The 26,541-nt window shown below is 36.6% G+C and overlaps 1 protein-coding gene across 1 annotated transcript; it reads left to right on the top strand.

Moving 5' to 3' along the window:
- Positions 1-408: 408 nt before the first annotated feature.
- On the top strand, positions 409-26,017 carry scn1laa (sodium channel, voltage-gated, type I-like, alpha; the record flags this gene model as incomplete). The annotated part of the gene is made up of 26 exons (XM_079254704.1): positions 409-672; positions 981-1,101; positions 2,126-2,237; positions 2,327-2,455; positions 4,321-4,412; positions 6,321-6,533; positions 7,185-7,248; positions 7,366-7,507; positions 10,503-10,709; positions 11,010-11,276; positions 12,141-12,515; positions 15,374-15,506; positions 15,615-15,853; positions 16,095-16,268; positions 17,045-17,401; positions 17,583-18,038; positions 19,992-20,124; positions 20,217-20,371; positions 20,510-20,683; positions 21,222-21,344; positions 23,202-23,474; positions 23,581-23,637; positions 24,020-24,161; positions 24,257-24,354; positions 24,456-24,726; positions 24,831-26,017. 26 exons carry the CDS (start codon positions 409-411, stop codon positions 26,015-26,017), a joined length of 5,958 nt encoding a protein of 1,985 aa, XP_079110830.1.
- Between the last annotated feature and the right edge of the window lie 524 nt (positions 26,018-26,541).

Here is a 26,541-nt window from a genome sequence, read left to right as displayed (position 1 = left end):
GAGTTTTAAATACTTTATAAACTCACGAACGACAATAGACTGTCTTAGACAGAGTTAAACTTAGTTAGCTCAGTTGGCTTCGTCTGTGGGAAAAAAAAACCCATACAGCTCTGCCTTTCACTAGTTTATTCAACTCTTAACAAATAAACAGAGCAACATACTTCCCATCTGAAGCCCCAGATGCTGACTGCAAAAAAAATGCTGGTCAAATGACTGTTATTTCTCTGGACTTAAATTAATATCAGACATCCATAACAAAAATAATAATCATCACAAAAATGGAGCCTACGAGCATTTTTTTTTTTTTTTTTTTTAAACTGTTCATGACCTGTTGTTGTCTGTTCTGACCCCTCAGGCCTTTCTTACATTGGAGGCTTGCTGTTCACTCTGAAAGTGCAGGATAAAAAGATGGCAGAAGTGCTTCTACCACCAGGTCTAGACAGCTTCCACCCTTTTACTCGAGAGTCCCTCAAAGCTATCGAGAAACGGATCGCTGAGGAAGCTGCCAGGAAGCCCAAAGGAGAGAAGAAAAAACGCAAAGATGAGAATGACCTCAAAAGGAACCAGTATCTGGAGGCGGGCAAGCCCCTCCCGCTTCTCTATGGGGACATTCCTAAAGGCTTGGTGTCGACACTGCTGGAGGACATTGATCCATTCTACAAAAATCAGAAAGTAGGCTCGTTTCACTTTTAACCTTAATATTAATTCTAAAAATTTGATGAGAACTTCAGGGTTACAGTTTTTCATTATTAGTTAGGTTAGGTAAGTCCCCTTGTGCTCGGGGTATCTAGCCTAGGCTTTCCACTGGGGAGTCAGAACAATGTCAAATTCATCTGACATTAATATTCTTACGTACAGCTTCTCAGGATAATGTCTCCAATATTTCAGTGTAATGCATGTGGACAAAAGTACTTTTGATTAAATTAGTCTGTAATAAAGTCAGATATTTCTGTGTGAATACTATATCTTTTTTCTCTTAGACATTTATAGTATTAAACAAAGGGAAAGTGATTTATCGCTTCAATGCTGCTCCTGCTTTGTACCTCCTGAGCCCTTTCAATCCTCTTAGAAGAATATCAGTCAAGATTCTGGTACACTCATATCCTTTCAAAATATGTTCTTCTCATAAGCATAAAGTTGGTAAAGTTGTGTGTCCATACAGCGTTCAAACACATGTATAGGGTAACCTGTGTGCAGTGCAGATTTGTTTGATGTATTCAGACACAACAATGTTTGAGCAACCCACAGTTCTGTTATAGTAAATATGTAAGTGAATTCCTGTTATGAGAGTTTCAATTTTCAAAAGGTATCAAATTAAACATGAAACACATATACAATATGTAGTGTCCACTAAGATTGATGTACCAATTCTCATCTCTTTTGTAGTTTCCAAATAGCATTGATCTTTAATCTTGTGCTCTTTGGAAATCAATTTATATTCCACTCACTTATGTATTGACACAAATTTCAAATTCACGAGTTTACTTGTGTTGAGGAAACATTTCAAAAAGCCAAACGACGAGGAGTGTGAAAGAAGTGTAAACATTAACATAGTTATTTAAGTACTGAGTAACAATGAACAGTGTCCACAAATTGCAAAAGAAAAAAAAAACCAACTTCTTTTAAATGTTAGTGACAAAATTATCAATGGTTGTGGTAAATCTGTTGTTCTCTTTAACACATACAATCTTAACCGAGTCTGGTGCCTGGCAGACTATGGTACAATTCACCTGACAGAAGTCCATCTCTAGATGTTTAGCAGGTTGAAATTCCCCTGAAATACTGATCCCTATCACCATGCTTTACCGCTACACTTTGTGACCCTAAAGGCACTGCAGATGCTTTACGTCAAGCAGAAGGAGTTCAAAGATAAAAGTGGACCAAGTGTTCTGCTAAGAAGACACCCAGGTCACACTGACCTCAACCTCAGGAATGTCATAAGAGTGAGGCCTTTTAATATGAGCAGTAAGAGTAATACATAAAGTTAATATAAGTATCAAAGGTAACATATGAGCTTCACATATGAAGTCAATACAAGTAAGGTATAGCATTTGAAATTTCCTCAACACCTGCATGTACATTATTCACACAAAGATAAGTGTCAATTCCATCATGAAACCATCAGGTTCCTTGACAACTGCCTGCACATTGTTCAACTTGGTAATCATGTGCACTATCCTCACTAACTGTGTATTCATGACGTTGAGTCAACCGCCAGACTGGGCAAAGAATGTGGAGTAAGTTTTCATCCAATCATGTACACAGAATTGTATAAGCAGTGTGAATTTGTGCTGTGCAGAATAAATAAGATTTCTTTTCCTAACAGGTACGCATTTACAGCAATCTACACCTTTGAATCGCTAGTAAAGATTTTAGCTCGGGGATTCTGTATAGGAAAGTTCACATTTCTGAGAGATCCCTGGAACTGGCTGGATTTCTGTGTCATCGTCATGGCGTAAGTACAACATTTCAACAAATGATAGGCTTAGCAAAAAAAGTAAAGAGTGGTGTTTGGTTTATTATTCCTTTGCCAGATTATCCCTTCCAATGCCTAATAGCTTATTCTGCTATTGACTAGGGCTGGGCGATTAATCGGATTTTTATCTCAATTACGATCTGGTTTTTCAAAGATCATAAAAATGAAAGGGTGCGATTATTTTTCTCTTTGCAGTTTCCTCTCCTGCTGTCTTCAGTTGCTAATCGAGCGTCACTGGCATTGCAGCAGGGTGCTGTAAACTCCTCCAACAGCCGCTTTGGTTTCATTCAGACACTACTCTCGCTAAATCTGGTGACTTTTTTTGTTGAAAGCGACTCGCGACAAATCTAGCAACTTTTACTGGAGTTATTAGAGGCTTTTCTGGTGTTTTGGTGACTGACTTGAAGGCACATATTGTTCTGCAGTTACTGTAAAGGACGAGCAGCGGAAGTCTTTCACCATCCAAAAGCACTCCCAGGCAGCCAGACTCAGAATAACTACAGTAGGTTGTGGAAGTTCACAACACCATAGTTTATACCATTTTCAGTGACAACTGGCTGCATTATTTTTGTATAAACGCACAGGTAATTCGGCGAGTTAAACACTGTAATATCCCTCTGTTACGGGGCGTTACCATAGCAACACGTTAATCAGCTGGTTCAGATCAGCTGTCTTTTAACAGGTGATTGAGATAAACGCGCTGTAACCTGACAGCGGTTGTTTGGCATAAAAAAACACATCCAGGTCAACATGAAATAGTTCCTATACTTCAGCAAATGTCGTAGAAAAAAAATACAAACTCGCAACCGTGTGTTAGATGATTATAATGCCCGACGCGGAGTTGAGAATACCACGACGCAGAGCGTTGTTTAATCCTTACCTATATTTATCTATTCAGTTTACATTCATATTTGCACTTTGTCAAGAAAAAGCTTCATGTTATTGGTTTTTTTTTCTAAAATATGTGGAATCCTAAAGACATTTTTTAAAAGTCACAGTTGAATGTTAAAAAAAAAATCTTCTTGTAAAAAATAAAAGTATAATCGTGTTCAATAATTGAGATCTCAATTTCAGTCAAAATAATCGTGATTATAATTTTTGCCATAATTGAGCCCTACTATTTACTGTTTAACAATGTATTCATTTAATAAACCTAAGCCTTAGTTGCATGTGGGAGAACCATACGCAGCCAACACCGAGCCAAACTCCATCTTTCAAAATGAAAGCACTCATTTCCACAGACCTCGAGAATTTGGGAGTGACATGGAATGACCTACTTACTGTACACTGCTGATCTCAACCCAACTCAATGCTTGTGCGATTTGTTTGGGCATGCTGTTCATTGGTTCATTCCAGTGTGACAAACACAAGCACATAAGCCAACATGTGACTAATGCCGGTTGAAGAATGAAGCAGAATGTAACCATGCTGGTGACCAGTATGAGGAGGTGATACCAGGCTGTTTTGGTGAAATTTGGTTCTTCGACAAACTACTGAGGCATGTACTGGGGCAGTACATGTTTAATTTGTTTCACACAATAATTTTTTTTGTCATGTTTTTAATAGTGCTTTTTATACAATTTCATCTCCACTGCACAACAACTAGCAAAATCAACCTCTGAAAACACAGATTAGTGTTGTTGATATTGTTATTGGCTCTAATTGTTTGATCTGGAATTGTCAGTCTCATTTTATCTCAGTGGTATCGTACTGCTCATCACAGTACCGTGTTCTTACTATTTTATCCTCCAAAGTGGCCTACATACTTTACTCCATTGTTGTTTTTATCTAATACTTCAGTTGTTCTATTTCTGTATTTTAAAACTGCTTAACTTTTTCTGCAGGTATATAACTGAGTTTGTAAACTTTGGGAATATTTCAGCTCTTCGCATATTCAGAGTGCTGAGAGCTTTCAAAGCAATCTCAGTTATTCCAGGTGAGCAGTACAACAAGTGCACAGCCCTCATGCCTAAATCTCTCCGTCCTATAACACTGATGCCAACTATTCACACTCATAACACACACGCTGCCAATTTTTTTTCCCAGTAAAACAATTCCCACAATCCTAAATATACTCCTGTACATTACAACAGTGGGCATCACAGATATAAGGTAGTAAAAGATAAATTAAAAAATAAAATAATGATAATAATGATAAATAAAAAATTATAATAATAATATTAGTATAGTAGAATATCTTATATTCTGCTATTTTAATGCAAACAATATTAATAATAATAATAATAATAATAATAATAATAATAATTATTATTATTATTATTATTATTATTATTATTATTATTATTATTATTATTATTATTATTATTATTATTATTAATGTGAATGCCCATGGGGGCATTCACATTATTGAGATCCTGTTTGGCCATTTTTATTATTATTCCGCCAACTTTGCCACGCTACTCCTCCTGCGCCGTTCAAGTCACTTCAGCCATTCACATCTTCAACCCTGCAGCTCCTTCAGGAAAAGTGTGCTATGACTTTTGTCATTTCAAATCGTTGTAGTTTTTGAGATATTTAACATTTTGCAAAAATTAATTCAGCCTTGTGATTGGATGAAAGTCTTTCAAACCCACTGTGCATTGGATGTTGCAAAAATTCAGCTCTGTAATTGGTCAGTTTTTGCATAACGAGCTGGAAACTGCTTCAACAGGGTTTCGGAGCTCTAGACCAGTATGCAGTCTCTGGTTCATCAAGTTCCCGTCCCCATTGTCTTTCCAGCAAAATGTTTGGCACACTACTCCTCCAACACCTTTTGCCTCACTTCAACCATTCAAATGTCAAACTGTTCAGCTCATTCTGGAAATATGTGCTATGACTTTTGGTCTTTGTAACATGTAAACTTTTCAAGTTATTCCCATTTTTGCCAAATGTTAAAATTCTCTCCAGTGATTGGACAAAACGGAAGTCAGCTCAGCGATTGTTCCATTTTGTGCACGAATACACAGGTACACATACAAGGCACGGGTTGAAATGCAGCATTTAACATATAGCTCTGTTGTTGTTTGTCGGCTGTTGCTTGTGTGATGGCGTGGAGTTCTGCAGGCTGCTCAATGTGAACTATTAGTCTCAGCTGCGCACTTCAAGGAGCAAATGTCACAGTTAAATATGAAGGATTTGTTCCAACAATACTCCCTGCAACATTTCAACACTTTGATAAATCTTAAACACATTAAAAAAGTCTTTCACATCTTTACTGGAGTTTAGTTCAACCTTGCACATGTTTTTGCAATCCCACTTATTACACCCTGCTGGAAGTGAAAAAAAAAGACATTCTCATTCCAATTGGAAAAAATTTCAACGCTTTTTCCAAGGTGCAACTAAGAGTACTAATGGCAGAGTGAGTAAGTCAGTGTGCTTCAATGCAAAAGGTCATGGATTTAATCCTGATGTGGGGCAATAAGAAAAATGTTAGTTTAGCTTTTTTTTTCAATTTCTTATACTTATGCAATTTTATTTTATTATTTAAATTATAGCTGTTTCTAGTTATTATCTGGTTGGTCATCTGATGTTATTAAGAACTGATGGAGTAAAGGCTTATATGGTAGACTAACAAACATTATGACACACCTGCCAACTGAATTTAAAAAAAGCATGTGTCTCCAAACCTTTTACTGGTACTGCACAGATAAGTTTGAAAGCTGTAAGTTCGGAAAACTGTTTAATTTGCTCATCTTAAATAGCTACACATATCAGAGTAAATTTCTCCACTAAATAACTAAATGAAAGTTACTTCTACAGTAAGCAGTATATGTAAAGTTCAAATTAACTGGAAAAATGACCAGAAATTACCATCAAATTTAATAAAGGATTTTGTGTTTTGCAGGCTTGAAGACCATTGTTGCTGCTCTGTTCCAGTCAGTGAAAAAGCTTGCGAATGTAATGATTCTGACTGTTTTTTGCTTGAGTGTCTTTGCACTCGTGGGATTGCAGCTTTTTAGGGGCAATTTACAAAATAAATGTCTACGGGAACTAAATGAGACTGAAAAACAGGTCTTGGAAAATGAAGGCAACAATGCCCCATTTCTGAAGAACTTGGGTAAGCTTTTTATTTTCTTAATCTGTCATTTGACCTGGATGAAATTTAACTTAAATTGAGGGAATAATGGTAAAATTAAGTCACATTTATTGTAAAGCACACATGAAAAAGAATGTCAACACTAATGAGACTTGGTTTCTTTAATTTTGTACGTATATGAAGAAGTCATATCATAGTGCAACTTTTAATCCAGACCATATACAGATAAAACGGCCCCCAGTTTGTAAAATGGAGCCAGTTGAATTGTCAAAAGCAAATCGTCTATCGAGTTATTGCTGTGGACATGCATGGCCTTGTGCACCATTTGTTGTTTTAGCAAAGCTGAAAAATTCTCCTACTGAACACATTTAATGATGGCATTAAATGATGGATAGATCTTATTTTATCATTAGTCTCTGTGATCAGCACATTTAATTTGTAAGAAAATGACAGATTTAGCTTGTAAATCTAAAATTTCATCTAAGATGGTTTTTTTTGACAGATATAGGCTCCGGCAAAGACAGTATTCTTCTGCAATGTACAAAACAATTATCAATCATCACTTGTTTTCTTCAGCCGTCATTATCAGTCATTTGCTCCTAAGAAACCAGAGATGAAAACTTTCCCCAGATGTTCAGACTTTGATTTTGTTTTTCCTATTGCCACTTTCAGACAATTTTTACTACCTACCAGGGAAAAAGGATCCACTGCTTTGTGGAAACAGCAGTGAAGCTGGGTAAGCAAGTCAGCTGCTGAAGAAATAGGACCATACAGAGTCCTTTGTGGGCTTTTTTTGTTATTATTATTATTATTATTATTATTATTATTTCAACACACTTTCCTTTTCCTGCAGGCAGTGTCCAGAGGGGTATATTTGCAAGCAAATAGGAGCTAACCCAGACTATGGCTACACAAGTTTTGACTCCTTCGGTTGGGCTTTCCTTTCACTGTTCAGACTGATGACACAGGATTACTGGGAGAACCTCTACCAGCAGGTAAGCAGTGGGGAAAACAGAAACCATCAGAAAATGCACACTAAAATATTCTATAAAGTACGTGAAAGATGCCATTTCGAACTTTTATTGATTATCTCCAGTGAACTCCTTTTACTGACAGCTAATTCGGCATCCATCATGCGTCCAACTTGAACAAGGAGATCTCTCCAGTCAGTAAAAGGCAGTGTTATGCTGACCGTTCCTTACTTTTTCCTGTCCCTCTCCAATATTCTGTTGGCTTTTCTTTGCTGAAATAACCACAGCATGTGGCCAGTGTGTTTATATCAGTTGCTAGCATGTGACACAGAGTGTAAAGTGAAATTGGACTGCATTGTCTCAACATTGGAAACAGCAGGGAAAACTCAAACTTGCCCGACTGTATTAATATTCACTAAGCCTACAAATCTCCACCCTTCACCATGATTGGGCAACAAGAATTTTATTTTTAATTATTTATATTTTTGTTTTTCTCTTTGCTTTTTAAAATGTTCAAATTGTTGAAATTAAACTTGTTTAAGTTTTGCAAATCGATTTTTAACTGTTATCTTAAAATATCCATACAGACATAGTTTGGCATACTTGTTCATCGTAAATGGATAGTATTTGAACTAAGACTATATATTTTTTATGATATACTACACAGTATTTGCTTAAATGAGCAGGATTAAAGGATTTTTAATGTACTTTATTTTGTTTCCCTTTGTTAAAGTCAAGTTTATGTACACTTACACATCTTGCACTTCTTCAGTGCACAAGTGAGGTAAAAGTGACAAATATCCCCAGTAAGACTTATTTTTCATTTCATTCTATATTCTATAAGGTTTTTGTTATTGATTGGTATTAAGCCATGTTGACAATGTAAGAGTTATATGAAACAGTTTGAACTGTTTACTATGTCTTTATCATAGCTGTATATGTACCTTTTATAGTCAATTTTTAGCTCTTGCTTAATTTGGCTGGTTTGTGACTCTGAGAAATATGTTTGGATGTGCGATTCAGGAGGTTTTGTTTTGAATGCCAGCGTAAATAAGTACATCAATAGGATGGATTAGCTGTGTTAAAGAGACCTATATTCATTATTATAACGATAGTAAAAAGAATCTACAAAGCATCTTGTTCAAACAAAATTCAAAAAGCAGTGCAGGTGCATCAGAGAGAGGGAGGAGTCCTGTTATAGCTTAGGTAAATATGTCTTGAATGGTGTGTAAAATCCAAATTGGTATCCCATGACTCTACTAGTGGCTAGCATTATAATGTTAATAAGTAAAGCAAAAAGTCAATACAGCAGGATATTGTGTAAAGATATCTGTGGTTATCAATAGGCTGTCTTTAATGTCATTGTATCCTCTTCATAAAATGAAACAGAGATAGATTTTTGTCATTAGTTTTTTTTAAACTTGGCTAGATAATGATATGTAACATCACATTTTATTATCCATCAAAAAGGATATTTGTCTGTTCCAAATGGAAAATATGACTGGTTGATTAGATCAGCAGCATTAAAATGTCTAGTTACTTTCACAGACAATGTTTTCCTCTGTGAATGAAAACAATCAGTGAAAAGTACAATTAGTAAATCTGCACATAAAACCAAAAACAAAAAAGACAAATTGACTGGATGGTGTCACTGCAGTTAACGTCACATTAAATGCAATTTATTATAGTGGATCAATTTAATGGGGGGCTGCAGCGGCTCAGGTGGTAGAGTTTCTTGTCTTGTGACCTGATGGACGGCGGCTCGAGTCCTGCTCCCCTACACTGCAGTCCCAAGCCTGGACAATTGCAGAAGGTTGCAACAGGAATGGCATCCAGCTTAAAACATATGGCAATTCACCTGAGTGATGTTTCACTGTGGCGACCCCTTCAGAGGGACAAGCCAACAGGGAAACAGCAACATAGTGGATTGATTTAGGTTTTATGTTTATTCAGTCTTGGACGAGCTCATCCTGCTTGTGTGGACATATTTCTCACAAAAATTGCTCGAAGACAAATAGAGATGCGGATATAATTTGGCATTTTCCTCATTATTATATACCTGAAATACCGGTACACAGAAATAATAAAAAGCAATCAGGAGCTGAGAATACAGAACCAAGAGCAACTGTGTTTAACTGTATTTTTAACACCGTTTTCTCGTGGTAACATCATGTCTTTGGATTCCAGAAGGAAGTTGGGGGAGAACCCATCTATTCATGGTGATCCCCCCCTGGGAAGCCTACTTACTAATAATAATAATAATAATAATAATAATAAATAAATAATAATAATAAATAAATAAATAATTTATATTGGATTTTTTTAGTGTGTTTGTAGTCTACTGGGAGCAGTGCTGGTTTCCAGTCTCACTGCTGTTTGAATTAAGAGCTGGCAATAACCCCTTCATGGGTTCATGCAACAGTCACTGAAGGAGCTCTTCGGGGTTGGAAGTGCTTAAAGGGGTGGGGGTGTGGGGCGGTGGGGAGGGGGGGACTGTCCTTCAATATAGATAAGCACCATTAGTCATTTTCTTCTTCTCTCCCAACACCTCAACTGGTAGGTTCAAGGGGATTCCCAGTACAAAGTTGTACTGAACTGGAATACCTCAGTACAGTTAAGCCAGAAATAGATGCACATTGATGTCAGATCCATCACTGACCAATACTTCTATCAAGCTTGGCAAAGGCTGAGAGTGACCCTGAACAGCTATATTTCTTTTTCCAGTTGATAAATGTAACAAAAATTGTTTTCTTTGGGAAACAAGATCATTTATGGCCTTGCAATAAAACTAAGTTTGTTTTCATGAGATGTCATAAACGATCCAGTTTTCCCATGAAAACAGCTTTTGTTATTCTGTGATAATGAGAAAATCAACTCATTATTTTGAGATGATCATTAAAAAAAGAATAATAGTAGAAAACGGTCCCTCTCTTATCAAAACCAGATAAACCAATATAAACTGGTGTAAAGTTATTACATTAAATATAATCACACCTTTTTTTATTTATTTTCTTTCCAGACTCTGCGAGCAGCTGGGAAGCCCTACATGTTATTTTTTGTTTTGGTAATATTCCTTGGGTCTTTTTACTTAATCAACCTGATCTTGGCTGTCGTGGCGATGGCCTATGAGGAGCAGAGCCAGGCCAGCATAAAGGAAGCTAAGGAAAAAGAAGAGGAATTCCAGAACATGCTAGAACAGCTGAGACAACACCAAGAGGATGCTCAGGTAAGTTGTTACCTATGATCCCTTTACTTCATCTTGTTAGAATATATCTGTTTATATCTTCCATCGAATAAGACTAACTTCTGCTTTTTGAACAGTGTTTCTGTTAGCATTGGGTGTATTAATACCTGGTCATACGGATGGGTGTGAATTTTCAGGGCAGTTGTTATTCAGTTGCAATCAGTGTATTATTATGTGTTTACTTTGTTTGGCAGTTATAACAGCAGAGTTCAATTCTTCTCTGTCCAGTCCTAAATGGTTTTTTAGAGGACTTTCTCATTTGTTTTGTCTTTCCTCAATGAGGCAATAGCAACTGCAGCTGCAGGAGAGAGTGGAGAGGCCAGCAGCCAACATGGTGGCACCGAGAGCTCCTCTGATGCTTCCAAGTTAAGTTCCAAAAGTGCCAAAGAGAGACGCAACAGGAAACGGAAAAAAAAAGAAGAAGAGGGGAAAGGGGCTGAAAAGATCCCTAAATCAGATTCACGGGATGGTATAAATGGGCCACACTGCCGTTTTTCTTCGGAAGCAAACCAGCTTAACCTTGACATCAAATGTGCAACCACACACCAGGTGCAGTAACATCTGTCAGTAGTTTTTTTATCTAGGAAAAGGTGGTAATCTCTTATCACTTTTATTTGATTGTAAACTTATTTTAAACTTATTTTATTCTTATTTGTCTGTACTGTGAATCCACAGTCTGTTAAGCACCAGCAGTCTTGTAATTCATGTCCCTTCTGGGGCCACAAAAACCCAATTTTAATAATTAATATTGATTCTGTCAATTAAAATCAAAGTTGCAGTCTGGGAAGATTTTTAATTTAAAGGAAGGTTGATATGTGTTCTCTGTATTTAGGTAATACAAGAAGATTCATAAGACAGTAAAATCATTCCTAAGCTTGACAAGGATTTTTAGTCATTTGAAAGCAGACTGAGTTTGCAATCTCAGGAAATAAGAATATTCATTTGGGTTTGTTCTTATTATCCACTGTATGCTTTTGTTAAGTTTTCTTCATATTCTTGAGCTGCGAAAAGATTTTGTGATCTCTTTTACATCATCTTGATTATTATTATCATCATAATCATCATCATCATCATCATCATCTACTTCCCTCTTTCTTCTGCTTCTTCATCCGCTCAAGGTCTCATTCGGTCATAATCTGGATTATTCTTTGATTTTCATCTTACAGTGGTTATCATCAATATGACCATAAACCATCATCATTATCATCTTCTTCTTCACCATGACATGTATCATGATCATCTTTTTCACATCCATCACTACTTTTATGTTGAGCAGTTTTCTTGCCATTCTCATCACCATCATTTTTCACCCTGAAGTCTCGTTTTTGTTTGTGCTTATGAGGATTGTTGTCATCGTCACTCTTTCTGTCTTCTGATCCTCATGTATCATTGGACAATGTCTTTTCCTCCCAGTCCTTTCTGAGTTTCCGTGGACCCCTGCACTCATCCAGACGAAACAGCAGGACCAGCCTTTTCAGTTTCCGAAGCCAAACACATGATATGGGCTCAGAAAATGAGTTTGCAGATGATGAGAACAGCATTTTTGAGGACAGCCTCAGTCAGAGAGGATCCCTGTTTCATTCCCGAAGGTGTGATCGACGTAGCAGCAGTATGAGTCAGTGCAGCTTCTTGCCTCATCTCCTTCTTCAACCCAATGGGATCAGGCACAGCTCAGTAGACTTCAATGGAGTTGTGTCTCTGGTGGATGGGAATTCACTCCCATCATCACCAGCTGTGGGATTCCGTCTGCCTAAAGTGACAGTAGACATGGCTTCCACTGGAAACAATGTAAGATATGCTCTTTTTTTTCAAATGATTCTTTTACTTGTTCAGAGCCCTAATGTAAAGGTTCTAATGACCTGACTGAAGTCAGACAAAACTTTTAGATTTATGTTATAGGCAGCCATTCATATCTTGATGAACTACTGTCTTTAGAGGAGGATAGTGTGTCAAAGATAGTATTGCAAAGAAGCACATTTTTAAGTTTACATACACCCATTGCCAGAGCAGTATTGGGCTTGGGTTTGGCCTGACATGGTTTCTTTGAGCTGCTGAAAAGCAAGATTCTACACACAGGCTTAAATATGTTTAATATGTTTTTATTTTTCATGGTCTAATAAGTTCATGGGAGTTAATGGACTTTACAGGATGACAAATTGGCAGTTAAATAAGAAAGTATATGAAGCACAGTGAAGAGTTGAAAATGCTCTGAGATTTTCACAGGGCAGATAGTTTTTCTGAATTATTTTGAGGTTTACAAAAAAGAAGTAACGATAACCACTGGACATACTGTATATTTTCGCAAGATCTCTTCAACATAACCTCAATTGAGCAGACTGACATGTGAAACTTTTGGAAAATGTTTGTTGTTCCAACAGGACTTTGACTTTAAAAATCAGAGCCCTCTGTGGGATACTAAATAATTTTCAGCATATTAGTTTGACTTGTCTGAATTTGTGAGTGCAAATGGTTGTCTCTCTGTGTTGGTCCTGCTGTGGACTGGCAGCCCTTCCAGGGTGTACCCTGCCTCTTGTCTAGTTGGTGTTAGGATAGGATAGGAAAAAAAGATGGATGGATGAATTTTAAGCCATAAGATACGCTTCCCAATACTTTTACCTCAACCCTTAAGTCAAATGTCCGTTCTGTGCTACAAAGCATTCTAATGTAATTGACATCTAAAAGTTTGCGCCAGAGTTGTTACATTTAAAATCTTGAACCGGTGTTTATTTTTTTGTTTCATGTCTAAATAAAATCCACACTTAATTGAAGTCCCAAAACCCTTCTGAATGCCATAGAAAAACTTCTTTTTAGACCTCAGGAAAACATGCTTTTTCTGGTGAAATAACAATGAATTAACTAATTAGGGATGATATTTATCACATAGAAAGCAGATTGTGTTGACTTTGTCAGAGAAAGCACTTTTTAGATCAAATTTGATTTGATTTGATTTAAATGTCAACGTAAAGACTAAAAGCTGGTGGGAAGGTTTTATAAACTTCATTTATTTGCTATGTTTACATGGGAGTTTTAATTCCTCTTAATTCCAAATTAAAGTTAATTCCATTTTAAACTAACGAAAAATGACCATGTAAGCACATATATCCTAATGCAAAAGTCTATTCGGAATTAAACTTAATTCCGAAGTAAGTGGCTGGATTATTTGCATTTTAATTCCGAACTGTTTAATTCCTCTGTCATGTAAACCTTTATTCCACTCTAAGTTCATTCGCGTCAATCTCTGCGTTGTTTTTACTCCCGTCTTTGATAGTCTATCCTTCTTTTCTAACTCAGTTGCTGCAAAAAATGAAGTGGAATGCTCGAATCAATCTGGTACTTCAAAATTATCATAAAAATAACAGCGAAACTGGTACCTATTATGTAGTTTTTACAAGTTAGGACTGAAAAGATGAGAAGCATGGAGCAAACTTTGTTTATTTCCAGTAGACGTCAATACATAACTTGCACCCTTTGTCCAATCAGAACTCTTTGCAAACCGCCTTTTTAAAATGTTTCTCTTTCTTGAGCTCCATCCATTTGGGGAAGGCTAGTCTTGTGCCAATCATACTTTTTTGAAAGCTGCCTTTTCAGTGCCCTTTTCCACTTTATTGGCAATGGTAAAAATGGCTCCTGCACTGCTGCTGTGTATTTATGACTCACAGGGAAAACAGGTTCTTATTTCCCATTGGTGCGATTGTCACTTGCTACCCTCTGTAGTTTCAAGATGACTGCCATGGTGCTTCCTATACCGCCTTACCAGTTATATGTGTAAACAAATCTAAAATTTAATTTAAAATAATGTCATTATTAGCAGAGGTTGTAACACCAGTAATAACACATAGATGTAAACATCAATTTTGGCCAGTAATCACCAGAAAATGTTACACAATGCCCCCTAAGTGATGGCTTTTCTACCTGACCAATGCCAATACTGACCTTTAACAATCAGAGTCACTAATGACCAGTGTATGACACAGATTTTGGTACAATATATACTAACTGCCACCAACTAGGCAATACCGTACACTTGGACATGCTTTTGGTTTTGCAGCATCACACCAAGGACTTTTCAGCATGATATGACAGTCACATTTAAATGGTATTTTGATTGACACAAGGGACAGTGTCATGTGGTTCCCACATTTACTGTTTTAGTCCCCACAGTAATAACACTACACTGCTCCCAGACATGCTTGCTTGTTAGTAGTCACATATGTTTATGCATAATACGCCTCCTATTTAACTTCTCTCAGTGCTATTTCAGCAGTGTCTCCGTAGCAACACCTGATGTTTAGGATGAAGACAGCAGCGAGTCCAGCTTGTCTTAAGTATTAGCATAAGTGGTTATTTGACTGCATTACTGTCAAAATTCATACAGGAGCAGCAGCTTTAATTGACTTAGACTGCTCGGGTGTTAGCTGATGTTGACAATTGAAATAATTGCAAAAATCATCTCAAATAACTGGGTCTACTTATCAGTCTGCTTTCACCATCTGACCAAATGGTTTGTATCTTACCAAAACCTCCTCATGTGAAAATTCTAATTTTGATATTTTTGATATTTTTGATACTCACTTCCACTACTAAAAATATTTATGATAGTACTGTTGTTTATTCATAACTTACAATTTGTTGACTTTTATGCCCAGGCTGACACTACTGACTCGGAATACAGACAGACCAGTGGAGGAACGTTGGGGGAGTTTAAAGACTTTCTTGAAGGCCCAGAGGCCCGACAGAGAGCCTTTAGTATAGCAAGTGCCATTACCAGCACTATGGAAGGTAGGTATTCTACACCATGGCATGAATTTAAAAGACTTTTTACGCCTTTGATTTTAAAATAATGCTTTTACATACCTAAAAAATATTTTTTTTTTCTTTTATTATCAGAGTTAGAAGACTCCAGGCAGAAGTGCCCTCCTTGCTGGTACAGTTTTGCTGAAACATTCCTCATCTGGGAGTTTTGTCCATTGTGGCTAAAATTCAAGAAAGTGGTCAAACTGATTGTGACGGACCCATTCACCGACCTAACCATCACCATCTGTATTGTGCTCAACACATTATTCATGTCGATGGAGCATTATCAAGCTGATCAACAGTTTAAAAATATGCTGACTGTGGGCAATTTAGTAAGCCAACTTTCTAATAATGAGCATGATTTTTTTTTTTATTATACACACACACACACACACACACACACACACACACACACATATATATATATATATATATATATATATATATATATATATATATATATATATATATATATGATTTATGTGTGTGGGGGGGGTGTACGTATTAATGGGAATTATTATTTTCTATTCTAAATTGTATTGGTTTTTTCTTTTTTTTTTTTTTTTTTTACAGGTATTCACTGGCGTTTTTACGACTGAAATGGTTCTCAAAATCATTGCATTGGACCCATACTATTACTTCCAAGAGGGATGGAATATTTTTGATGGAATCATTGTCACTTTAAGCTTGATAGAGCTAGGTCTGGCTAACGTGAGTGGCATGAGTGTTTTAAGATCATTCCGATTGGTAAGTATAGATTTAAAAAAAAAAAAAAAAAAAAAAAACCTCAACAAAAAAACCAGAAACATTAATGATTTTATTCTCTTGTTGTACAATCAGTTTGTCATATTTTATTGGTTAATAAATAAAGTTTGTTTGAATAATATTCAAAGTAAAAGCAAATGACACGTAAAATTATTTCTATTATTATGGCATCTGGGGCTGTATAGTTCATTTTCAAGAAGAGGTCATGTGACTGCTTCCATCTTACTAAATATTATTGGTTGATTATTTTTTTTTAGACTGCTATTCTGCAAGTTTTAGATTTTTCCTTGTTTCAGTACACATGATTTGTTGTATAGAGTTTGACAACTAGCTGTCAGGTCTGTTTAGCTGGAATTAGGTATATTAGAGCAGGGAAACATCTAAACCCTGCAGGACAGTGGCCCTTGATGACCAGAGTTCCCTATCACTGCCCTAAACATTAAAGTATATTTTTCACATCAGCATTCCTGAAACATTTTTATGGACATAACTGTCTAAGGAGATTTCATTACTTTTTATATCCATGCCTTTGTACATTTTTGTAGAAATGCATGAATAAACATTGTGCTTTCAACAAAAGAAATATTTAACAACCATTGAGTTGTTTGTCTTCATTAGCATAAGCATGGCTTTAATAGTTCCTTAGTTTTTTTTGTAACCATACATCATAACCAAAATGTTCATGTATGTGTTGTTAGAATAGAAACATAATAATAAACTTATTTGGTTTTTGTTTGTTTTTTTCTTCTTTTCCACAGCTGAGAGTTTTCAAGTTGGCTAAATCTTGGCCCACTCTTAACACACTCATTAAAATAATTGGCAACTCAGTGGGAGCTTTGGGCAACCTGACCTTGGTGCTGGCCATTATTGTCTTCATCTTTGCGGTGGTCGGCATGCAACTGTTTGGAAAAAAGTACAGGGACTGTGTGTGTAAAATCTCAGAAGACTGCACTCTGCCTCGCTGGCACATGAATGACTTCTTCCATTCATTCCTCATTGTGTTCCGAGTGCTTTGTGGAGAGTGGATAGAGACCATGTGGGACTGTATGGAAGTGGCTGGCACTGCCAAGTGCCTCATTCTCTACATGATGGTCATGGTTATTGGGAATCTTGTGGTACATCACATCTTCTACAAGTCCATTCATGAATTCACATCATCCTAATGTTTTCAGTGTTGCTTGATTTGATAATTGATGACCATCCAGCATGCCGTTTCACAGCTGCACGTTTTTAATATCATTCAGTCACAGTTGATCAAAGATTACCCTTATTTTAATTGATGTAATTATCTTGTAGGTGCTGAACCTGTTCCTGGCCCTGTTGCTGAGTTCATTTAGTGCAGACAATCTGGCAGCAATAGAAGAAGACAACGAGATGAACAACTTGCAGATCGCCATGGGACGGATTCACAGAGGCATTGCCTCCATCAAGTCGACGCTTCGAAGTTGCTGCAGCAGCTCATGTCTGAGGAATGAGAAGAAAAGAAAGAGTGAACACAAATCCCTGGATGAGCTCCACAAACCTTTAGGGATAAATAGTGTCATCAAAAATGGAAATGGGGAGGTGACTGGAGTGGACAAAAGTGGAGACAAGTATATAGTCTCCAGCAAAAGCGATGATTCTATTATGTCTTTTATCAACAACCCAAGTGTGACTGTTACTGTTCCTATTGCTGTGGGAGAGTCTGACTTTGAAATGCTCAACACGGAGGACTTTAGCAGCGTTTCATCGGACTTACCTGTTTGCCATGTGGTAAGAATCCATGTTGGACTGGTCAAATTCATTTCTCCTTATTTGCCTTTGTTACAGAGAATGTGACTTTAACATCATATGTCAGTTTGTTTGAATGTCTCATCATTTTCTTGCGTGCTCTGAGCTTGTCTGTTGAATGCAAAGATTCTTAATTCTGACTTAAGCACAGTTTTTCAATTCCCAAACTGTAGGAAAGGGTAAATACACATACATATATTGTATTCATACATACATACATACATGTGTATGTGTATATATATATATATATATATATATATATATATATATATATATATATATATATATATATTTGAAATATTTTATTTGGATATTGTAGGGCAGAGGTGCCGATGTTTGTGCTCATTACTAGGCCTCTGCAGCGCTGAATAACATGCAGGATAGTAAACTTGCAGCACTGGACTTGGTACCCCTGATGTAGGGGATCAAATTTCAGCACAGTACTGGCTTTTCAGTGAACACATGTTGACTTTAGTGTTGGCAGATTCGTCTTTTTTTTTATTTCTTCTTGATTACATTTACATTAAATTTACTTAACAAACTTAACAAAGACACTCAGCAGATGTAACAAGAGAAAAAATCTTGCAAAGTGGTGCAACACAGAGTGAAACACCTTCACATTCTGAATTAGAAATAATGCCGTATTAAAAATAATTCTCATGAATTATATTACTAGATGATTATTTCAGAAATGCAAAGAATCTTATAAGTTTATGAGGCTCTTGTTTAAGGAAGTAGGATGTTTGTTACAAAAGGTGAAACTCATTCTCAGTCTATAGTCATCGCAATGAGATATGAGCATGTGTCATAATGTTTCCTCTGAAGATCCGTATACCAAGGATAGATAGACCATATGGACAGGAAAAACACAGTGTGTGGATTACATTACGTACCATTTAAGGCTAAGTGCTAGAGCAGTGAATCTTTCTCTGAAGAGGACTGTGGTTTTCATCTTTTAAAAGCTCGTAGTGTGAAAGAAAAAATGAGAAACACTTCCACACCGCTCACTGCCTCTAATGTGACTGTTACAGTCTCTTTGCACCATATGTTCATGTACATTTGGACATGTTTGGATTGTTATAAAAAATAATTCTCTTTGAATATTCTTTTATTCTCAGACTTTAGTCATTTTGCCTACTTCGTTGTTCTATGGAAATATTTTGAACTTATTAGGAGACTTCAGAATATATTTATATACTTTCTCATTTACAAACAGTCTTTAATGACCATATCTTGCTCTGCTAAGTTTTCTAATATTTTGGTTCCTTTCTGTATCCAAACAAAGTCTATGAATTAATAGCTGATTGTGTGCTTAAGCATGATACGAACAAAGATGCAATTTTAAGATGATTTCTGACTTACTTAAAAAAAGAACCTTTCCATAAATCGGATTCTAAATTAAACAAAATAATTTATCTAAGCTGACAATTAATTGAGCATTTTGCACAAGCATAGTTTTCTTCCTACAGAAACAGAATGGCAGGATTAAAGGAGTAGCAGAAGCTATCATCACATTGACATTTGTGCATCCGGAATATTGCAGTAACATGTTTACATCTCTGCCTGCACTGCATTAGCTGGTCCCAGGACAACAAATTGCTGCATTCTCCAGGAAGACATTCAGGCTTTTTTTTCATGCCAGCTATTAGGAGGCACACCCTGCAGAAAGCCATACAACACCATCAGGCTTCAAATAATCTCTTATCATAGATGTTTTCTGTGTGTGATTTATTGATTATGTATCCAATGGCTAATTAGGGAGATGACAGCTAAAACAAGTCATTATAAGAGTACATGGAAATCTGTTTTGTGGGAATCCTTTAACATATCTTCTAAGTCTTATAACATTTACTCAACTACAAACTGGTAGTTTAAAATGGAACAAAAAAGAAAGTGTGAAACATTCTCAATCAGCAACCTGGTTTTAATCCCTAGGTTATAGAAGATGATGGGCAGTTCAGCTTCTCTGAGGGAAGCACAGTGGATGGGTTGCCAGGTGGAGAGAGAGCAGACTCCATAGACTTTGAATTAGAAGAAGCTATGGAACCAGACGCCTGCTTTCCTCTAGGTGAACACGACTATCAAATAATTCATCTGCTGAGGCTTAAGCTGTGTGCAATTCACATCTAACCCACAGTCTCACATTTTTCCTCCTCTTAGGCTGTGTACAAAGGTTTAAATGTTGTCAAGTAAATGTGGATGTGGGTTGGTGGAAGGTGTGGTGGACACTAAGGAAAACCTGTTTCCGGATAGTGGAGCACAGCTGGTTTGAGAGTTTCATCATCTTCATGATCCTACTTAGCAGCGCAGCACTTGTAAGTTTTTTTATTCTTGTCCTACGGAAAGTACAGTTAAAATTACTTTAGGACAATTTCTTACGATTGATTTAACATTGCTTAAGTTTATTGTACTATTTTCAATTAAAGACTGATTGTTTTTTTATTTCTTATCAGGCAGTTGAAGACATCAGGATTGAGAGCAGAAAGACCATTAAAACAATTCTGGAGTTTGCAGACAAAATTTTCACTTACATTTTCATTCTGGAAATGTTACTAAAATGGGTGGCATATGGATTCACCAAGTACTTCACAAACGCATGGTGCTGGTTGGACTTCCTCATTGTTGACGTAGGTTTGAACACCTTTGTTTTTTTCCCGAAACAGACTTTAACTTATTGTGTTAATTGCCATATTTTATGGGGGAGCATTATATGCAATGATTCAGTAAAGAGAAAAAAAAATGATCAATAGTTTGCAGGACGGTTTAAAGTAGTACCTGTCAGTCATATATTTGGATTGTAGGAGCAGGGAAAAGCCCACACAGCTGTGTTTTAAAGAAAACATGCAAACTCCTCAAAGAACCGCAGCTACCAGAAAATTCAAATGCAGAAGCCTTTTTCTGTGAAAAGATGGAGATTACCATGGCCTGGCCCTGTTTGCCTCAGAACTTGACTAGGAGACAAACACAGCCGTTAGCCACAAAACGTGTGACACTGAGTAATGTGTAAATAAAAAAAAATAAAATAAAAAATAACAATGATTTACAAATCTCATGATTATTATCTATTGTCTTTTGTGTTTCCAGTGTTCCTCTTTTGAATCTGTTTCACAGTTTTTGTTTGACTGATGCTTTTTATAATTTGATATTTCTGTTTCTGTGTCTCAGGTCTCTCTTGTCAGCCTGGTGGCCAATGCTATGGAGGTTTCTGAGCTTGGGCCAATCAAGTCTCTGAGAACTCTGCGAGCTCTGAGACCCCTAAGAGCCCTGTCACGATTTGAGGGCATGAGAGTAAGAGTAACTGATTATCCTCACCTATTCTGAGTAATAGTGCACTGCCCCTTGCCATGTAATTCCAAGAGAGATATTATTTCTTAGGCATTGTAGTGTGAAATATTCAAACATCCATCACATACCTGCCTTCATCTGCAGCCAATGTGCTTTTGTGACAGGCCAGGCAAGCTAACTGTTGCAGCTATAATTTCTCTTCTGTATTAGCTGAGTTACTACAGAAGATACTGAGATTGAGTTTTATTCTCTTTCTCATCATTTTCAGTCTATACGAAAGTCTCACCACCATTTATTTTGTCTGAATTTGTTTGGGTTTATTCTTTTGGTTTGCTAAGTGATCTGTAACTCAGTTTAGCATATAAACATGTTTTAAGGAACACAAATATTATAAATGAACCATGTTAATTTGGAATATTTTGAGTATCATTTGATCCGAGTAAATAAAATTTGTACTTGATGTAGGAAGTATAACTATAAATCATGGGTGGGTAACTCCTGATCAGACTTAATTAGCAGACTGGTGCAGAGTTTTAAGTCAAGATACCCATTGCTGTGAGTCAGGTGTGTTGCAGCAGTGAAACTCCCAGCACATGCAAAACTGCAACCCTTGAAGACGGAGTTACCCATCCACGCTAAAGATGAATCCTGCTTTTTCTTTTCTTTGTTTTTTTTATTTATTTCCATCTTAGGTCCCTTGGCAGGTAGATGGACTTGAAACAGTAAAAAGAACTATCTTTTCATTTTATTGAAACTGCATTTACTCACAATCCACACTTGAAAACAAAACTCATTATAGTAAGTTATCAAAAGTTATTTAAAAAAAACAAAGTGGTTTCAAACATTTGCAAAATATAACAGTTTTCTCCAAAAGCTATTGTAAACACTCTTACAATCTTAAAAAAATTCACAACACCCAACATTGTGATCTGTTTTTGTCCCTGATCAAATTACTCTTATTTTATGGTTACAGCCTTCACTTAATTAAAGCAAATAAAGTTCAGTTTCCACAATATCACCAACATAGAGTAATTTACAGTCAGGAACACAACAGCCCCTTGTCTCTTGGTCCACTGACATTAACTTTCGCAATTAATTTAAAGGTTGTGAAGTACAGTTTTTCACAGTTGTAATATTGCAGGACAAGAACTGCACCTGGAATGTTCAAAATAATGATGCCAGTGTATTATCAATACAAGTCAGAAGCACAGAGTTTTAAAATCGAGACTTTATGTAGCTTTTATTCTTCATAAGAAGCTAAAATTATTGTGGAGCTGATGAAAAAAATTGTTCTTGATAATTGTCAGAACAACTAACTTTGTTATAAGACAGCAAAAAATAATGTTTTAGCTCCTTTGTGTTCTAAATAATGGATGTCCATTTCAAGTTTACAGGGGCCAAAGCTGATTTTAGATGTTTCAAACTTCAGGCACCTGATCTGTATGCCGAACTTGACAACAATCTACTGGGAGATCTATTCCATTTAAATCAGGTGTTTGGTGAAAAACCTGCAAGCCAGCAGAACCTTTAAACTGAGGTTCACTTATGTAACCAGACACACAAGGTTGTCAGCTGCTGAAATCAATAAAGCATGTATTGATTGGTTCCTTTCATATTGTGGTCCACTTTGATAACACAGCTGTGATGATCATCTCTAATCACGTGGTGGCTCATGAATTTCTTTGTTTTAATGCACTTTTTTCATTTGCATCAATTACTTTGCATCTCTTTCACATTGTTTTGGATATTATGTGCTGCATTATCTAACATGATTTCTTTAGGCCTTATTTATGTTTCTGTTTTCAGTAGTCAAATAAAAAAATCTGTACTGGCCTGTTATGTCTGTGTGTGTATGTCCAGGTGGTTGTCAACGCCCTACTGGGAGCCATTCCTTCCATCTTCAATGTGCTGCTGGTCTGTCTCATCTTCTGGCTTATCTTTAGCATCATGGGAGTCAACTTATTTGCTGGGAAATTCCACTCTTGCGTCAACAAAACCACAGATCTGCCTTTCCTACCATCAGAAGTGAAAAACAAAAATGAGTGTGATGAACTGGGAAATGTTTCTCGCTGGAAAAACCTCAAAGTCAACTTTGACAATGTTGGAATGGGATACCTTGCACTGCTGCAAGTGGTAAGTGCAGAGATAATAACTGGATAACAAAGCGTCCAATAATATCCCTACATATGTATTTTCAAAATTACCTGCTGATTTATTTTCTGTATTTATTTCTATCCAGGCTACATTTAAAGGCTGGATGGACATCATGTATGCTGCCGTGGACTCTCCAAACAAAGTAAATAAATATTCTTTATTTTGTTTAGAGTATTTAATAGAAAGATATACTAATTCTGTACAACAAAAAAAAAAAATTCTGAGAAGGTAAGTAGTAGATCAAGAAGTTCCATCCACAGTGCAAACCAGGAGTTCATTAGGAAATCGAAAAGTGGTTGTAATTAACTCAATTTTTTTCAGGATGAATATTCTTAGAATCTTTTGTTTTCAAATAGAAAATGCTATATTGTATTTTCAGAAATTTTCATTGTGCCCGTGTACTCCAGAAATCTAGAGATGGTAATATCAACTCAAAAGTTTTGTTTATCAGTTACAACTGTATTGTGAAGGACCTTCACTTTGTGTTCACGTTCTAATTTCTCTGCTTTGTGTCTTTGTTATAGCTACATGATCAACCAGAATATGAAAACAGCTTATATATGTACTTGTACTTTGTTGTTTTCATCATATTGGGAGCCTTTTTCACTCTCAATCTTTTTATTGGTGTCATTATCGACAATTTCAATCAGCAGAAAAAAAAGATAAGTATCAGACCTTTTTTCCTTTTTTTTTCTAAATTCCACTTTATATTTGCATTTGCTGCAATTTAACATGACTCATGTGCTTTCTTTACTTTGGAGGCCAAGACATCTTTATGACTGAAGACCAGAAAAAATACTATAATGCCATGAAAAAGCTTGGCTCAAAACAGCCACAAAAACCTATTCCCAGGCCATCAGTATGTATCATGAATGTGACGAATTAAATTATTAATCTGAATTCTTTTCACTATATCACAATTGTCTTTTTTTCTGCTTTGTGTGTGTGTGTGTGTTTCAGAACAAGATTCAAGGATTTATCTTTGACTTTACCACAAGACAAGCATTTGACATTGTGATCATGGTTCTAATAGTCCTGAATATGATAACCATGATGGTGGAAACAGCTGAACAGTCAGAAGCAAAAGATAAGGCTCTCAGACAGATCAACCTAGTGTTTATTATCATCTTTGCTGGGGAATGTTTGTTGAAGATGATCTCTCTTCGTCAATACTATTTCATAAATGCATGGAATATATTTGATTTCATCGTTGTCATTCTATCAATCCTTGGTATGATTTGCTTCTACTCATTGTCTAACTCATGCAAATTTATTTTGCTGGTGTGTTTGGTTGATTGGTAATTTGTAATATAATTTCCCCTTTTTATCCCTCAGGTATGTTTCTTGCAGATATAATACAAAAGTATTTTGTCTCACCGACCCTGTTCAGGGTCATTCGATTGGCTCGGATTGGCCGTGTTCTCCGCCTTATTAAAAGTGCCAAAGGAATCCGCACGCTCCTGTTTGCCTTAATGATGTCACTTCCTGCCTTGTTTAACATTGGTCTCTTGCTCTTCCTGGTGATGTTTATTTATGCCATCTTTGGCATGTCAAACTTTGCCTATGTAAAGAAGGAAAAAGGGATTGATGACCTTTTCAACTTTGAAACATTTGGCAACAGCATGATCTGTTTGTTTCAGATCACCACATCAGCAGGGTGGGACGGCCTTCTAGCTCCCATGCTTAACAGTAATGACGAAGACTGTGATCATAATATGGAGCATCCTGGTAGTAAGAATGTTATAGGAAACTGTGGAAATCCTACTGTGGGAATTACTTTCTTTGTCAGTTACATCATCATCTCCTTCCTTGTTGTGGTGAACATGTACATTGCAGTAATCCTGGAAAACTTTGGCGTGGCCACTGAGGAGAGTACTGACCCATTAAGTGAGGACGACTTTGAAATGTTTTATCAGGTCTGGGAAAGGTTTGATCCTCGCGCAACACAGTTTGTGAGGTGCAGTATGCTTTCAGACTTTGCAGACGCTCTGGACCCGCCGCTACGCATTGCAAAGCCAAACAAGATCGAACTTATCTCGATGGATCTCCCAATTGTGAGTGGGGACCGTATTCACTGCCTGGATATCCTATTTGCCTTCACAAAACGTGTTCTTGGTGAGAGTGGGGAGATGGATATTCTTAGGGGGCAGATGGAGGAGCGCTTCATGTCTTCAAATCCCTCCAAAGTGTCATACGAGCCCATCACAACAACACTTCGCCGCAAGCAAGAGGATATATCAGCTTCAGTGATTCAGAGGGCATACAGACACTATTCAAGGAAGAATAAGTTTCTTGGGATGTCCAACGCTGATATTACAAAAGATGAAAAAATCCCTGACAAAGAGGACCTTGTCACAGACAAAGACATAGAAAGTGCCACAGCTGATAAAACCGAGCCGACACCGTCGATGGCAACTCAGTCCATAGGTAACACTGTGACATCAAATGGAAAAAACAAATATGAAAAAGACAAAAGCGAAAAGGAAATTTCAAGCAAAGATGCGAGAAAACAAGATGTATGAAATGTTGGTGGTATAAACAAAGACTTTGATGACAAAATGTTTACATTTTTTGAAAGTGACTCCTTTACCTATAATGGATATCGACTATGCCTCACGAATTGCTTCAATAAGATGAGAGGTTTGCATCTAAAAGAGGCTCTTTCATGCAGCAATCAGATCATTTTGGATGATTTCAGGAACATCAAACCTCTGGACCAATGGTGGAGATTGTCAACATAATTTGAAAGGCAAACTAGTTATGCTGCGATTTCTCCTGCAGCCAGTTCTGCTGTCCAGTGTCTTCAGCTATTGTTATATCACTGACTGCTAAACTGCCAGAACATTTCAAGCAGAAAAGGTGTTTCACTTATTGTTTAAGCATTCTTTCTTTGGTTTGTAAGCTTTATTTTTTACTCTTTTGGTCATAGCCACAGCTATAATCTATAAAATGAAGACATTTCTTTAATTTTGTTATTGCTTACTGACAGTGCTGAGAATGATTGACACAGGCAGAAAGCAATGTCAGAGTTGCAATTAATTTGAAC

Source organism: Telmatherina bonti (assembly GCF_933228915.1).
Source record: "Telmatherina bonti genome assembly, chromosome: 15".
NCBI classification, from domain to species: Eukaryota; Metazoa; Chordata; class Actinopteri; order Atheriniformes; family Telmatherinidae; genus Telmatherina; species Telmatherina bonti.
This window is presented reverse-complemented; position numbering and strand designations above follow the sequence as displayed.